The sequence below is a fragment of the Pseudorca crassidens genome, chromosome 1 (genome assembly GCF_039906515.1).
Source record: "Pseudorca crassidens isolate mPseCra1 chromosome 1, mPseCra1.hap1, whole genome shotgun sequence".
Lineage (NCBI taxonomy): Eukaryota > Metazoa > Chordata > Mammalia > Artiodactyla > Delphinidae > Pseudorca > Pseudorca crassidens.
Window position 1 is genome coordinate 114,619,438 of NC_090296.1, and position 16,014 is coordinate 114,635,451.

The 16,014-nt window shown below is 48.9% G+C and overlaps 1 protein-coding gene and 1 long non-coding RNA gene across 2 annotated transcripts in view; one reads left to right on the forward strand and one right to left on the reverse strand.

Annotated features, from left to right (window-relative positions):
- Nucleotides 1-14,448, forward strand: part of MAP2K1 (mitogen-activated protein kinase kinase 1) — a 79,221-nt gene extending 64,773 nt beyond the window's left edge. Inside the window, exons 6-11 of the mRNA XM_067751529.1 lie at nt 5,515-5,639; nt 8,406-8,607; nt 9,863-9,927; nt 12,254-12,315; nt 12,720-12,765; nt 13,417-14,448. Of these exons, the coding sequence (XP_067607630.1) occupies nt 5,515-5,639; nt 8,406-8,607; nt 9,863-9,927; nt 12,254-12,315; nt 12,720-12,765; nt 13,417-13,530 (614 nt within the window). The 3' untranslated portion in view covers nt 13,531-14,448. The remainder of the gene's footprint in view (nt 1-5,514; nt 5,640-8,405; nt 8,608-9,862; nt 9,928-12,253; nt 12,316-12,719; nt 12,766-13,416) is intronic.
- LOC137231064 (uncharacterized) lies at nt 258-8,387 on the reverse strand. The gene is made up of 4 exons (XR_010946380.1): nt 6,881-8,387; nt 6,274-6,806; nt 4,501-5,330; nt 258-1,614 (listed from the first exon to the last, which is right to left on the reverse strand). It is a non-coding gene; the product is annotated as an uncharacterized lncRNA (long non-coding RNA).
- Nucleotides 14,449-16,014: the final 1,566 nt, after the last annotated feature.

A 16,014-nucleotide genomic window follows, 5' to 3' on the forward strand; every position in this document is an offset into this window, starting at 1 on the left:
GCCTGAAGAGGCCTCGGGGAGTAGAGAGGGCTTGCGCCTGTGATGTGAACAATGTTTGAGGTTGCTGCTAGGGAAGATGTGGCAGGAAAAGTCCGATTAAACCTCCCAGGGCTCCAAAGCAGGGCAGTATTCCATGCTGGGAAGGGCACTCAAAAGAACCAGGCGCCTGGATGTAGAGGTGAATGGGTGGGTGGGAAAGGAGGAGGTTTTAGGGGTGGGGACCAGCACAGAGAGGCAGGCGAGCCCCAGCCTGGGGAAGGTGGAGACGTGCTGCAGCAAGAAGTTGCAGAAGTGAGCAGGACAGCGGGCTTGGAAGGGCAGGCTGAGGGGCCTGGACTGTACTGCGAGGCAGGCTCTGTGCGGGGGGCTGTCCCACGGGAGGAGTGCCGGTCACTGTGCAAGACAGGCTGGGGGAGGAGTTGCTGGGCATGGGAGCAGAGGAAGGAGAGGCGGTGACTGTGGGAAGCAAATGCAGGAGGCTGACAGTTGGAGGAAACAATCTCTCTGGCCTTATCTGACCTCTTTTCTGCCCGTAGAGAAGAGCCCGACTTGGCCGGGGCTGCCGGGAAGGAGCATGTCCTGGCCTGGCTGCTCTGGCCACACGCTCTGGAGTGGAGTGGAGTGCCCAGGTCTCCAAGCAACTTCTTGTCAGGGCTTCAGGGTCACCAGGAGGGGCCCTGTGTGTGCATCTGCCTTCCAGGATGGATGTGGTCCAAGCAGGGAGACCCCCCCTGAGGGTTTCCCTCTGCTCCACTCTGGCCCCCACCCGCATGGATCTCTGCAGCCTCCCAGGCAGCGAAGTTCCCTGGGGCAGGTGGCGGAAGCAGGAGCCACAGCCAGGGAGGGAGGAAAGTGGCGTTATATAAGTCTGCAAAAAAGGAGGCTGGCTTGCCATGTGACTAGAAATCAGATACAAGGACAGTCACAGAGGCAGTGCAGCCGCTCCGGAGCAGCAGTTGTGGCCTGGAGAGTGGTGTCTGAGCAGCAGTGGGGAGTGAGGGAGTGGGTGTCTGGTGCTGTGAACTGCCTGTCTTAGAGGGCAACCCGTGAAAGAATCATTTTTTGTGATCCTGTAACGTGTGTGCTATTTAAATGCCCACAGTTCATTCGATTGATCCTGGTCTCCATCTGGTGAGGTTGCGAGAGCTGGGATTGTTATCACTGCTTTACTGATACGCAGACCACAGACTACAGAAGTGAAGGGACTTGCTGAAGGCTGCACGTAGAGCAGGCGGCAGGGCCAGGATTTGAATACAGGTCCCCTGTCTCTGTAGCCAGTGCCACTCTTTTGCTTTATAACAAGGCCTAGCAGGTCAATTCTAAACCGGCCATGGGAACATTGGAAGGTGAGGGAGCTCAGGGCTTCGTGGTCCAGTTGCAGGAAGGAAAGGCTGGGACGTTCTTCGGTGGAGGGAGGGACTCATGTTGGGGCGCCTCCCTGTGCCCAGCTCTCCCGGCTCCGGCCTGTTACTCAGCCTCACTTCGCACACACTGAACACCGGCCCCCAGGGTCAGGCATCTGTCCTCTGTTGGAGAAGGGTCTCGGTGCTGTGGAGACGAGGACCAGGGGCTCCTCGGCGGGAAGTGTTTGTCGGGGCCGGTCCTAATCCCAGGCTTGGGAAGAAACAAAGGAAAAGTTCGTTCCTGAGCCCCTGAATTTTATAACCTCCCTGTGTGTTTGAAATAATTCTCCAGGAGGCCGAACGGTTCACCGCGTGACTTCCCCCAGGTCAGTGCTCCAGGGCCGTCCCTGCACACAGGCCTTCCCTCATCTCCCTGTCGCAGCCACAGCTCCCTCACTGTCTGGGCTCTTACCAGGTTTTGTTACTATTTTCTTCATGGACTTGAGACCACCTGACGCTGCACATTGGTTTGTTGGTTTTCTTAGTCTGTCTCCTCACACTAAAGTGTAAGCTTTGTGACAGTGGGAACTGGGTTAGTTTGCTGGCTGTTGTGTCCCAGGTACGTGCGTGGTGCCGGCATGTGGCAGGAGCTCAGTGGACACGGGAATGAGTGATGTGGCAGCAGGGAGGGTGGGGAGTGGACAGGTCCAGGCATCACAAGGTCTGAGTTCTGGTTCCTGTTCTATCCAGTTTTTGCTGTGTGACCTCAGACGAGTTCCTGGATCCCTTTGGGCTGTAGGCTTTTCGTCTCCACCATGAAGGGGAGGAACCAGATGCCCTGTAAGGCTCTTTCTGACGCCTGTGTTCTGAGAGTCTCTATATGAGAGACACGGGAGGTTGCCAAGGGCTTCGGAAAGATCTCGCATCCTGTGCTGTCGTGTCTTGTGACACGTTGAGGGCTGGGTCTTAGAAAGACAGTGCCCATGGTGCTGAGTGTGTGCGTGTGTACGTGGTGAGTTTACCTCCATTCATTCACAGGCATTTTGGAGCACCTCCTATGTACCAGGTATCGTCCTAGCTCTGCAGTTGCAGGGGCGAGGCAGATAGCCAACATCCCTGCCCTGGTGGAGCCTGCGGTGGGTGGAGAGAGGCTAGAGCTGGCTGGGGCCTGTGGTTAGGACCTGACCCAGGCTGGGGATGATGAGGGGCTGGGTGGAGGTAGGCAGGTGAAGGACTTACTGGGATATGAGAGGGTGATTTTTTTTTTTTTTAGTTTACGCTTGGAAAGATACTTAAATGGATCTGTTAGAATCTGTTTAAGGATAAATAAACACATTCATATGCGTATTGAAGGGGAAAATAATAAAATGTTAATAGTGGCTCTGGTAGGTTGGAATTATGGGGGTTTCATTTTTTTCCTCTGGTTCTCCAGATGTCCTATATAGTGTCTGTATTACTTCCGTCAAAGATTCCCTGGCAGGGTTTACGATTTTGCTCCTGGGTTTGGCCTGCTCTTGAGCCGGCCTCATTGTTTGCATGGCTGATGTCTGTCCACAAAGCCCTGGGGACCTTTACCAAGTCTCAGTAAGTGAGAATCCTTGGCTCTGCTCTGCCTGCTTCACGGGGCAGTTGTTTGAATCAGAGGAGATGGTAGAAGAAAAACATTTGGAAATTCACCTCTTGGCAAAGGGAAGAGCCAGTGGACTAATATTGGTGATGGGAGCCAGGGCGGGCCGCGGGGCTGGTCCGAGTGCAGGGAAGGGGAATGGGGCTGGTGCTGGGGGCACTGCCTTCACCCTGAGGAGCGGCTTTCAGGCCTCCCTAGTTCTCTGGCCTTGGTAGCAAGAGACTCTCCCTGACTAACAGGTAGGTGCAGTTGAGCAGGCTGTTAGGGATGTGACTTCAGTGAAAGAGAATCAAAAGCTGGCTCCCAGCCCCTGGCACACACATTTATAAAACCCACATGCTCTGTGCATGAGGTCGATAATAGGAGTTCCGCCACCACAGCAACACACAGCTCTAACCACCACCAGCCCCTCCCATCAGGAAGCCTGCACAGGCCTCTTGGATAGCCTCATCCACCAGAGGGCAGACAGAAGAGGCAAGAAGGTCTACAATCCTGCAGCCTGTGGAATGAAAACCACATTCACAGAAAGATAAACAAAAAGAAAATGCGGAGGAGTATGTACCGGATGAAGTCACAAGATGGAACCCCAGAGGGACAACTGAATGAAGTGGAGATAGGCAACCTTCCAAGAAAGAATTCAGAATAATGATGGTGAAGATGATCCGGGACCTCGGAAAGAAATGGAGGCGGGGATCCAGAAGATGCAAGAAATGATTGGCGAGGACCTGGGGGAATTAAAGAACAAACAGACAGAGATGAACAATGCAGTGACTGGAAAGAAAAATACACTGGAGGGAATCAATAGCAGAATAACTGAGTCAGAAAAATGGATGGGTGACCTGGAAGACAGAATGGTGGAATTCACTGCCATGGAACAGAATAAAGAAAAAGGAAAGGAGAGAAGTGAAGACAGCCTAAGAGACATCTGGGACAACATTAAGCGCACCAATATTTGCATTATAGGGGTCCCAGAAGGAGAAGAGAGAGAGAGGGGACCCGAGAAAATATTTGAAGAGATTATAGTTAAAAATTTCCCTCACATGGGAAAGGAAATAGCCACCCAAGTCCAGGAAGTGCAGAGAGTCCCAGGCAGGATAATCCCAAGGAGAAACACACAGAGATACATAGTAATCAAACGGACAAAAATTTAAGACAAAGAGATTATTGAAAGCAGCGAGGGAAAAGCGACAAATGGCATACAAGGGAACTCACATAAGGTTAACAGCTGATTTCTCAGCAGAAACTCTACAAGCCAGAAGGGAGTGGCACAATATATTTAAATGGAAGAAAGGGAAAAACCTACAGCCAAGGTTACTCTACCCAGCAAGGACCTCATTCAGGTTCGACAGAAAAATCAAAAGCTTTACAGACAAGCAAAAGCTAAGAGAATTCAGCACCACCAAATCATCTCTACAGCAAATGCTAAAGGAACTTCTCTACGTGGGAAACACAAGAGAATAAAAGGACCTGCAAAAACAAACTCAAAACAATTAAGAAAGTGGTAACATGAACATACATAATGATAATTACCTTAAATGTGAATGGATTAAATGCTCCAACGCAGAGACACAGGCTCGCTGAATGGAAACAAAAAAAAAAGACCCATATATATGCTGTGTACAAGAGACCCACTTCAGACCTAGGGACACATACAGACTGAAAGTGAGGGGATGGAAGAAGATATTCCATGCAAATGGAAACCAAAAGAAAGCTGGAGTAGCACTACTCATATCAGATAAAATAGAATCTAAAATAAAGAATGTTACAAGAGACAAGGAAGAACACTACATAATGATCAAGGGATCAATCCAAGAAGAAGATATAACAATTATAAATATATATGCACCCAAGATAGGAGCCCCTCAATACATAAGGCAACTGCTAACAGCTATAAAAGAGGAAATCGACAATAACACAATAATAGTGGGGGACTTTAACACCTCACTTACACAAATGGACAGGTCATCCAGACAGAAAATTAATAAGGAAACACAAGCTTTAAATGACACAATTGACCAGATAGATTTAAGTGATATTTATAGGACATTCCGCAAAAAAATAAAAAAATAATAGGAGTTCCTGCCTCCATCCCATCATCCTTTAGTCTTTGGTCTGTAGCCTCAGCAAGCATCCAGGTCTTATTATGTCTTCCTACCTTATGATCCGGCAGCAGATATTGTGTCTTGCCAACAGGGGAAGTTGAAACAACAGAGCTTGAAATCTTGATTATTCATGGTAACTGACTCCTTCCTGTGGGTCATCTGGCCTAGTCTGGATTCTCAAAGAGTGGAAAACACTGGCTTTTTGTCCCGCTTCTACAGCAGCTTGTCATTCCTCTGCTGACAGCCCTTCCTCGAACCCTGAACGAAGGGCAATAAGGGGCCTTGGTGTCCAGTGCTCCTAAGCCAGGGCTGGCTCTGTGATGGGGGCTGGGGTGTGTTGTGGCATTCGTGGTCAGGGCTGGTCTGTCTGGGGAGCGCTGACCTTCCCCTTCCCAACCTACCTGTGTCAATTCTCTACTTGTCTGTTTTCTTTTCCCTACAGATGTCAAGCCTTCCAACATCCTAGTGAACTCCCGTGGGGAGATCAAGCTCTGTGACTTTGGGGTCAGCGGGCAGCTCATCGACTCCATGGCCAACTCCTTCGTGGGCACAAGGTCCTACATGTCGGTATGAGCACTTCGTTCCATTTTTCCAGCTTCTTATCTGATCAGGAATAGAAGCCAAGTGGGTGCCTTCCCCTACGGAGCCAGACCCTTGTGCTTGGGTGATGGGGGTGGGTGAGAAAGAACGAGGGATGAGGCATTGTGGTCCCCTCCCAGAGGAGATCAAAGTCTGATGGGGAGATGGTCTTGGCCTTCCACAGGCCTTGGAGCATGGTTGGGGCCCTGGGGCCCTGACTCAGTGGAAGAGATAGTAGGATCACAGCTTCAGCTCTCACTGGCACTTGGATGTTTCCCAGAGCTTGGCTTCCATTCTGAAGACATTGAGCTCCAGCTACCCTCAGGACCTCTGCCTGATCGTCTTCAGACGCTCAGACTGACATGCCCAGACATGCCCCCACCCCACATTGCCCCACCATTTCCATTAGCAGTAAATGGCATCACTGTTTCCTTAGTTTTTCAAGGTAGAAACCTGAGCATCAGCCTTTAACCTCTCTTCCCAGCTCCCCATCCTTTTAGCATCTAGCAACCCCCAACTCCTGTGAGTCTATTCAGAATTGTCTCCCCAGTCCAGCCTCTTCTCTCCCTCCTCACTGCATGTCTCCCAGTTACCTGCCCATCTCTCACCACAGCACACCTACCTGGTGTTTCCTGCTTCTAGCCCTGCTGGCTTCCACTGAGCCCAGGAGTGACATTGGCATGTTCTTTTGCTTCCGCCATACAACCAGCTCCCTGGGGGACAGGGATAGGGCCGGAGGTGTCTCTGTTGTCCCAAGGGTCTGGTTTGGCTCCTGGCACGCTGTAGATGTTCAGGGAATTCTTGGCAAGTGAGTGAATGTTTGGTTGACTGAATGGGTGAGTAAATGGCTAACACGCTCGTGAGTACGATTCAGAAAGGGGAAATGTGGCTCTGGGTGAGTGCTGGCCAGGGCAGAGTAGAGGAGCATTAGTTGGAGTGAGTGGGAGGCCTTCGCGGAGGTGGAAGGAGGGGCCGACACGGGGGCTCAGGGCATCTTAGCGCGTTGTGTTTTCTGTACACTCTTCAAGGACTTTCACATCCTGGAGTGGTGATCCTCTGATCTATATGGTTGTCCCGTGAAGTAAAGATTAGTGTACCCATTTTAGAGACGAGGAAACGTAGACTTGGGGAGGTGAAGTGACCTGCCCACTTCACCTTGCAGAGCCGGCGTTGAAAGCCAGGCTTCCTTGCCGGTCAGTCCCCCTTCGCACTGCAGGCTCTCACTTCACCTTGCAGAGCAGGCGTTGAAAGCCGGGCTTCCTTGCCGGTCAGTCCCTCTTCACACTGCAGGCTCTCACTTGCCTCTTAGGTAAGATTCGGCAGCTGCTCCTGGCCGCCCTGTGTGGAAGGTCCTGCTCACACCCTCATTCCTTCTTGTCTGTCCCCCGCCCACACTGGCTCCAGCCACTGGTAACATGACTTACCTGGCGCTGACCCACATCGCCACCCCCTCCATTCCAGTGGCTAAAGGCATGAAGCCCATCAGCTCTTCAGCTTCTTCCATAAATGTCTAAAAACTGAGCAGCTAGCACCCTGGGCTACTCAGCTGCCATCTATCGAGTTCAAAATCGATGAATAGGCCCTGGAACTTACATTGATCCAGGGTTTACTGGTTTGGGTTTTTGCGGTTACATGGTCAGTTCCAAAATAGTTCAGTGTTGGGGTTAGTGAAAAATCCTATGGGTGAAATGAATTTGATGTCTAAATAAGTGCACAACGGTCAGAATAAAGATTTTTTTTTTTGGTAGGGTTCTTGAAATACATGTACTATTTCAATGAATGCTCAGTAAAAATAATGCTTTGTATAGCACTATATATAATATTTCTTTCTCTTTGACTATTCTCACCAATAACAACTCATATTTGCATAACATTTTGCAACATCTAACATACATTTTCATTTGATTTGACCTTTCCAGTGCCCTAGTTAGTAGAGCAGGTATTTTGTTATGTTGTTACTATCATCATTAGCCCCATTTTGTTATGTTGTTAGTCCCATTTCATTAGCCCCAGGAAACTGAGGCTCAGGATCACCTAGCTTGTAAGTCCCAGACTTGGGACTTGAACCCAGATCCTTTGCCTTTTCTACTCTTCGATGTTGCCCAAGAACAGTGAGTTAGTGGCAAAGCTGGTCTTAGAACTCAGCTTTCCTTACTCTCAAGGCCAGTGTTCTTTCTACCCACTGATTCATGACCCATGACCCTTACTCTCAAGGCCAGTGTTCTTTCTACCCATTCATTCATGACCCATGTTCCAGAAGCTTCATGTTTTTGGACTCAGGACTCAAGATGAGCCTCTCATGCTGGGCTTTGGATAAGCTGTCCTGCACATGCAAGACAGTGATGAGGATGAGCAAAGCTGGAGCCACAGCTGAAGCTTAGCCAGGGCCCAGCTGGGTAGGATGCTGTTAGTTCAGGGCAGGTTATAGGGGAGACAGGAGTTAGGGGTCAGACCCACGGGAGCCAGGTAGGATTTGGTAGATACAGTATTTGGGGGCAGGTGGGAAGCCAAATTAAAGAGGTTAGTGGAGGTCCTGAAACAGGATGTGAGCTCTGGAGAGGAAGGGGCAGAAGAAGATAAAATGCATCAGTGGACCCAGGGCTGGGACCAAGCAGGGCAGCCCTGCACTCTCTTGCAGTGCAAGCAAGCCTCAAAGGGGCAGGAAGCCCCAGGTATTCATGAGGACTCACCCATCCCTCTTCTGCGTGGGCCAAGCTAGCTCACAGGTGATAAATGTGTCTGTCTCTCCTGCAGCCAGAAAGACTCCAGGGGACTCATTACTCGGTGCAGTCGGACATCTGGAGCATGGGGCTCTCTCTGGTTGAGATGGCGGTCGGGAGGTATCCCATCCCTCCTCCAGATGCCAAGGAGCTGGAGCTGGTGTTTGGGTGCCAGGTGGAGGGAGATGCGGCTGAGACACCGCCCCGGCCAAGGACTCCCGGAAGGCCCCTCAGCTGTGAGTGGCCTGGTGTGGCCCCAGCTTGGCCTGTGGGTGGTCTTTTGCTGTCAGGGGTTTCTGGAGGGCTGATTCTCTGTCTCTGGAGCCAGGCTGGGGCATGGGTCTCCAGGTGTAGGAAATTATTATTACCAACAACTTCCTACCATTTGTTGAGTGCCCACTGTGTTCCTGGTACTGCGCCTAGTATTTTTTATGTATTGTCTAATTTTAAAAATCATGACTTTGTTTTAGGTAGATTTTTTTTAAAAATTGAGATAAAATTAACATAACATAAACCGCACATTTTAAAATGTACAGTTCAGTGGGTTTTAGTATATTCCTCCATGTTGTACAACCATCCCACTGTGTAATTCAAGAACATTTCCATCATCCCAGAAAGAAACCATCTCCATTAGCAATCACTCCCAGCTGCCCCACCCAGACCCCCGGGCAACCACCAGTCTACTTTCCATCTCCATCGATTTGCCTGGCGTTGTCTAATTTTAATAGCAGTCGTGTGTGAGCACTACTCAAATTTCCATTTTAGATGTGAGGAAACTGAGGCACAGAGTGCTTGACTCGCCACATGCATTTATTTGTAAGTGGCCAAGTCTGACTCTGAGGTGGTAAGCACTGTGTAGCACTGCCTGCCTTTCTGAACTGTGAAGGAAACCTGGTATGGGAAGATCCTGGCCCAGCTATCATCTTCTGATGTAGCTCCTGCTAGGACATTCCTGTCCGACCAGGGAGACCTGGTCTTTACCTCCATGAGGCCCACATGGGAGAGGGCATGTATGAAAGGAAAAACAGGAGGGGGCGGGGTAGCCGATGGCGGGTTGTTGCAGGGGCTGGTGGCTGTGGCCCCGGAGAGCCAAGAGGAAGAGACCCAAGTTCAGGGAAAATGAAAACTAAATAACTCTAAAGGATTTAGTTTTTATCTCATTTGCTCCTCTTTCAGTGTAGGGAAGGGGAGAAAGGCGGACATAATTTTTACCCATCTCTACAAAACTCAAAACGAGGCTCAGTGGTCAGCTGATTTACCTAAGGTCACAAAGCTTGGATGCGGCAGAGCCCAGACTCCAACCCTGGTCAGCTGACTCCGTGGCTTTGGCTGGTCCCCTCTGCGTTCAGGCCTTATCTGTGGCTCTTCTGTCTCTATCGTCCACGACTCTGTTCTAGTCACTAGGGTCCATGCCCACCCCTAGCCTCATATTGGCAAATAACCTTCTGTTTCTGAGAAGTGTTTTCTTTTCTCTTTTTATAAAATCTGTAGCTTATGGAATGGACAGCCGACCTCCCATGGCAATTTTTGAGTTGTTGGATTACATAGTCAATGAGGTAAGGTACTGCATGGCTTTTGGAATTTATTTGCTCCTCCTAAGAAAAAAACTCACAGTTGATTTGTCTGGGAAACCTCTGAACTGTTCCCACAGTGTGGGCTGCCTGGGCTTCAAGATTTGTGTGTCCTGGTTTGTGCATCATGATCCTGGAATTGAGTGGCTGGTTTAGAGGCTGCAGAAGTCCCTTCCCCAGGAACGTCTTCATGCGGCTCTGAGTCCCTCCTCCTCTCTCAGATTCAGGAGCCGCCCCCTGCCCATTTCCATTCTCATCCTTCGTTCACCAGGCATTTCCTTCTTTTCACCTAGCATTTCTTGTGCACTTGCTATGTGCTGAGCACTGTGGGGTGGCGGTAGGAGTGACATGGGGATCCACAAATGGAAAAACAGTCTCAGGTCTTAAAGACTGTTAGATTGTGTAGGGGAGGCAAGGTAAATGCATGTGTAACTGCAATATATGGTTTTCTCCATATAAAGCAATGAACATAAAAAGTGACAGTGCAGAAAGAGATATGGAAAATATCCACTATTAGTTGTGTGAAAAAAGCAGATTATAAAATAGTATGTATACCATGATTGGTTCTTTAAAGAAATCTATGTACGCATGTATGTGCACGTAAAGCCTGGAAAGTAATATGATATAGTGATTATCTTGAAGTGATGGAATAACAGGTGATTCGATTGCTGTTGGCTAACTTCAATACAAAGAAGATATATTATTTGTGAAATATGTACACCAGTATGTCTAAAACCAGACCCCCAAAGGCTCAGATAGGTCCCCTTGTTCATTACAAACTCAGCGGGGAAAATCCTGGCTCACCCCAGCAGTTAAAAAATCACTGTCACTGGTTCACAGTCTACTGGAGAGCTTAGTTCAGCCCTCTTTACTGCCTGGCTGCACAGCTTTATGCTAAGCACTGTGGGACACAGCAAGTTCGGGATCTGATCCAGGCTGCTTAAGGACTCAAGGAAGGCAGAATGTGTTGCATTTGTGTTAGGAAAGCCATCCTCTCCTGCTGGGACCTAAACTGGGTCGTGCTGGGTGGGAGCCACATTAAGGGAAGGGATGGCTGAGGTCAAATCGTTGCCAGTCACCTAGTGTGCACCGATTTCTTAGATATTTTCACATTCATTTTCCTACTGAGTGCTACAAGCACTGCTCAGGTGGGCCAGGTTGGTTTTGTTATCCTTTTCATACAGCTAAGGAAACAGGCTCCAAGATGAAAAGCAGCTCAGGCCCGTCCCCCCTAGCGCTCTTCCTTCCTTCCCACCTTCTCCTCTTAGCCTCCATCCTACCTCCCAGGAGGCTGGGCTGCACAGTGGTGACAGGTGGCCTGCACCTCACACTCTGCTGGCACACAGCCCCTCCCTTGCCTGGCCTCTCCCTTGAATAGTCCCTTCGTCCCCCCTCAGCACCGTGGGCCCCAAAAGCTGGGCTTTAGGCCATGACCTGGGATCAGGCTTATTCACCTGCTGTTCTGATAAGGCGTTCAGGGGAAGAGGACTAGGCTGGACTCCTCTGGTAACGTTAGTGTTTGATTTTTAGTCTCCAATCACCTGGTGACTTGGGTTACACATCAGAGCAGTGTCTGGGAGTCAGCTCACAAGGAAGCTGCACAGAACTCCAGTACGGGTCACAAGAAGGGTGGGGGGCTGTGTGGTGCATGAGCAGGGTGCCCCAGGGCCTTGCCCTGTGTGATCTCCACCATACACCCTGGAAAGACGAGGGCTACTGCCAGTGTGCTTGCTCTGATACCTGCAAACACCCTCATTCCTGCAGTGAGTGTGTAGGTAACATTCTTCCAGACCCAGCTCTCTGCCAGTTAATGTTTTTTTAACCTTTGTGTGCTCCTTCAGAGCTCAGGAGGGGTAAACATTTTATTATTTAGCCAGCCTTACAGGTGCTGTCCGGGCTGGGCTATGCCTAGTGGTTTGCACACCCCCTAGCTGCTGTTCCTGGTAATTGATGGTTCTGTTTCCCTGCCACACTCCAAGATGTAGTGGTAGAGCCTCCGAGCTAAAAAGGGCCCCAGGGATTGTTAAGCCCAACCTCCTCGTTTCACAGAAGGGTCGTCTGAGGCTCAGAGAGGAACAGTGATTTATTCAGTCACTAGACAAGTGAGTGCTCAGAACACTGACCTGGCCCCAGTTCTGACTGGTTTGAGATTGATGGTTCCAACAGGGTAACCCGGTAGCAGCCATTGGCCTCTCACCCGTGCCTTTCCTTGACTGGATAAGGGCAGCACTGCCCAGAGGTGGGAGTGGGGAAGGGAGAGACGGGTGGAGCAGGACACCGGGCATTTCTTATGTCTTCACATGTACTGCAGCCTCCTCCAAAATTGCCCAGTGGAGTATTCGGTCTGGAATTTCAAGATTTTGTGAATAAATGGTAAGTCACCTCCTGTTCTCTGAAAGTACTTTGGTTTTGTCAGGCTCCGCATCCATCTTGGAGAGCACAGCTTTGCCTTTTACCCTTCAGCTGCTGCCCTTCATCCAGAGTGCTAGGACGTTGGTGACCTATCTGACTCTAGCAGTGGGCAAAACAGCTGCTGCGCTCAGCACTTACTGTAACGGGACTGGCATATTGCCTTTTGGCCTTAGTTTAATTCAACAAGCGTTTATTAACCTGCTGTGGGTGTTGACACTCTGCTAAGAACAGGAAGGTGGGTAAGGCTTAGGCACTCTTCCTCAGAGCCTATGGGGTGTGGGGAGGACGGGCATGCATGCACATGTAAGTAATCTGAATTAGAACCAGTGCCAAGCAAGAGCTCTCACACTCTTTCTTCCTTTAAGCTTAATAAAAAACCCTGCAGAGAGAGCAGATTTGAAGCAACTCATGGTAAGTCATTTATTTCAGATTCTTACACTGCCACCTGCTTACTCATTTGTTCTCCTCTGTCAGTCATCTATCCAGTACTTCCAGAGCCCTTACCCTGCTCTGCCTTGACCACTGTAGTCCAGCTGATCAGGGGCCTGCAGGATACCCAACATATCTCCCCTGTCCTCCTATCAGTTTAATGGAAAAGCCGGGATGACCCTGCAGCCAGCGGGAGTCCAGGGAAAAGGGCCAGCCCACCCCTGTAAGGAGACAGGGCCTTTTTGTAGTACTATCTTTGATTCAGTCCCCTCACCAAGTAACTTTGTCTCCTACATGGTAGTGGTGGTGGTAGGAGGAGGAGTGGGATACTGAATGTCTGAACTCACATGCCATGTAGAGCCTGGTCAGCGTAACATGCGCTTTCAAGTTCATCAGTTCTTTTGCTCCTTTAACAACGCTGCGAGGCACTGCAGGCAGAGCTGCTGTCTCCATTTGAGAGAGAGCGGGCTTGGGGAAGGGTAAGACCAGCAGAGCCAGGGGGTTGGGCCTGCAACTGGCCAAGGGCAGGCTCCCAGAGCACCTTCCAAATGTAGCACAACCTCCAGACCCAGGATTCTTGAATTGTCCTCCTTGGTTTTTAAATACACTTTCTGTCCATCTCCTCACACACAGGTTCATGCTTTTATCAAGAGATCTGATGCTGAAGAAGTGGATTTTGCAGGTTGGCTCTGCTCCACCATCGGCCTTAACCAGCCCAGCACACCCACCCACGTGGCTGGCATCTAAGCATTGGGGAAGAGCCGAGTCCCCTGCCCAGCAGCATGCCATGTTGCTTCTGGGCCTCCTTCCCATGCCTGTCTCTGTTCAGATGTGCATTTTACCTATGACAAAGGATGAAGAACACAGCATGTGCCAAAATTCTACTCGTGTCATTTTCAATATTTTCATCTTTATTCTTATTACTATCGTTATTCCCGAGTGGACTGGCTTTGTGCTTGGGGCTATTTTTGTGTATGCTGATGATCAAAACGTGCAATGTTGAACTACAGTGAAACTTTGGTGACTGTGGGTCGTCCTTCTTACTGAAAACTGCACTGCTCTCCCACACCGTGACTGGCTGGCTGCCTGTGTTTTCGGGATTCTTTGACACTTGGTGGTACTTCATTCTTGCCAGGCTTACCTTCTTTCCAATTGAGTAGGAAGGGGCCTTGTAAGATCCTTCACAGGCAGTGCATGTGAAGCATGCTTTGCTGCTATGAAAATGAGCATCAGAGAGAGTATATCATGTTATTTCATTATGTTTTTGCTTTTGGTGTAGAATTCAGCAGTTTCCATCAAAATCTAGCCAGAGCCCTTCACTGCCATGATAGCTGGGGCTTCACCAGTCTGTCTACTGTGATGATCTGTAGACTTCTGGTTGTATTTCTGTATTTATTTTTAAATATACCCTGTGGGATATTTAGTGCTATGTCTCTTTAAGTTTGGATTAGTGTTTCTAAAATGGTGGAGTTACTCTGAATGTTACGAATGGATCAAGGCATTAACATGTATGAGATTTATCTTTCCCCGAATCCAAGTACTGATGCTATTGTAAACAACAGTGTGTATAGTGCCTAAAAACTGTATGGAAATCCTTTTACCATTTTAATCCAGACGTTTAACAAATCTAATCTCTTATTCTAATAAATATACTATCAATTCAAAGGGTGAAAGATATTTCTGCTTTTGTGGAGGGATTTTCAATATCTGTAGTGCATAAGAAATCAAGGCATTTAGCAGCCACACATTACTGAGAGGGAAAAGGCAAAGACAGGAAGGAGGCTGGGAGGCGGAAATACCACACTGAGGACAAGTTGAGTGCTTTGGACTAATGCGGCTTCCTGTAATTCTAATCTTTGGACTTTGTCCAGTTCTTCTCAGCAAGCACCCCTACCTTTCAACCACTTTTCCTGTGGACCTGTGAAAAGATGCCACTGATTCCTTCCGTCTTTTTATACAAGGGAAAAACAGTAGGTGGGGGTAGGATTGGGGGGCGGCCGGTGCCTGACTGGCACTGGAGCCTCCACCCGGGACTGTGCCGTGCTGCTATGCTCCACTGAGCAATGGCTTCCCTTCTCTCTCCAGTTACACCTGAGACACTTTCCTGGAGAGGAAACAAGTGCCTGGCCCTGGGTTTGTCCTGACTGGGGGGCGGCAGTGAAGCCACAGAAAATGAAGCTGTGTCTCAATTGGCTACCTTTCTTTCTTTGAACAGTAACTTCTGAGATTTAGGTTATATGTGAGGCTGCCTTCCCTCATTTTCTTCGAGAGCAGGTGACAGAAAACCAAAATAAATATATATTTAACAATAAAAGACCTATTTCGTTTTCAAATTAAAAAACAGAACTTAGGTAAATCTCCTGAGTAGGTAGTTCCACTCTAGAGCTACCAGAGCCTGAGATACAACCAGGATTTTAAAAACTGGTCAGTGCTATATATATACACAGCTGCCTCAGCCAGTCATTTATTCTTTCTCACTGCGAGGCTAACATCCGTTCTAGGTCAACAGCCTAACTTACATGTTTTCAATACACAAACATTCAGACGAGGTTTAAGACCCACACCCTACTCACACCCAGGGTCTTTTCCTAACAGAGAGGATGTCACCACCACTGAGAATGTCTCAAAGTGTGCCAACTAATGAATGGGGCAACCTGGTGTCTAAAACCTGGATCTGAACACTTCCAAGGTCAATTTCTTTTGAGGGGTGTTTTAAATCCTCTATTCACATCCAAAGGTATTTCATTTTGAGAGGCAAAAAGATTTCTTCCTAGTACTTTTCACCAAGAATGATCTAATTCTCAAGAATGATGTTCCCTACATCACTCTTGCTGTGTTTTTTGAGTTCCTCAGGCCAAATTCCTTACTCAAACTTCCTTACTGAGATGCCAATAATAGTCAGATTTTTTTCCCCAGCCGCCGCAAGGCTTGCAGGATCTTAGTTCCCCCACCAGGGATTGAACCCGGGCCCTCGGCAGTGAAAGCGCGGAGTCCTAACCACTGGACCACCAGGAAATTGCCAATAGTTGGATTTTTAAAGGATGCCTGTGAGTGTCTCACAAGGACCTGTAAAACTGCTAGAGCAGATACGAGTACTCTCATTTTACAGATGGGAAAGTGAGCTGCAAAGGTGAAAAGCAAGCAACCAGTTGGTGGTCAAGCTAGAATTCATACCCAACTTTTCTAGCTCTTAAAAACCCATGCTCATGTTTTAAGTTAGTCCCCAAGATG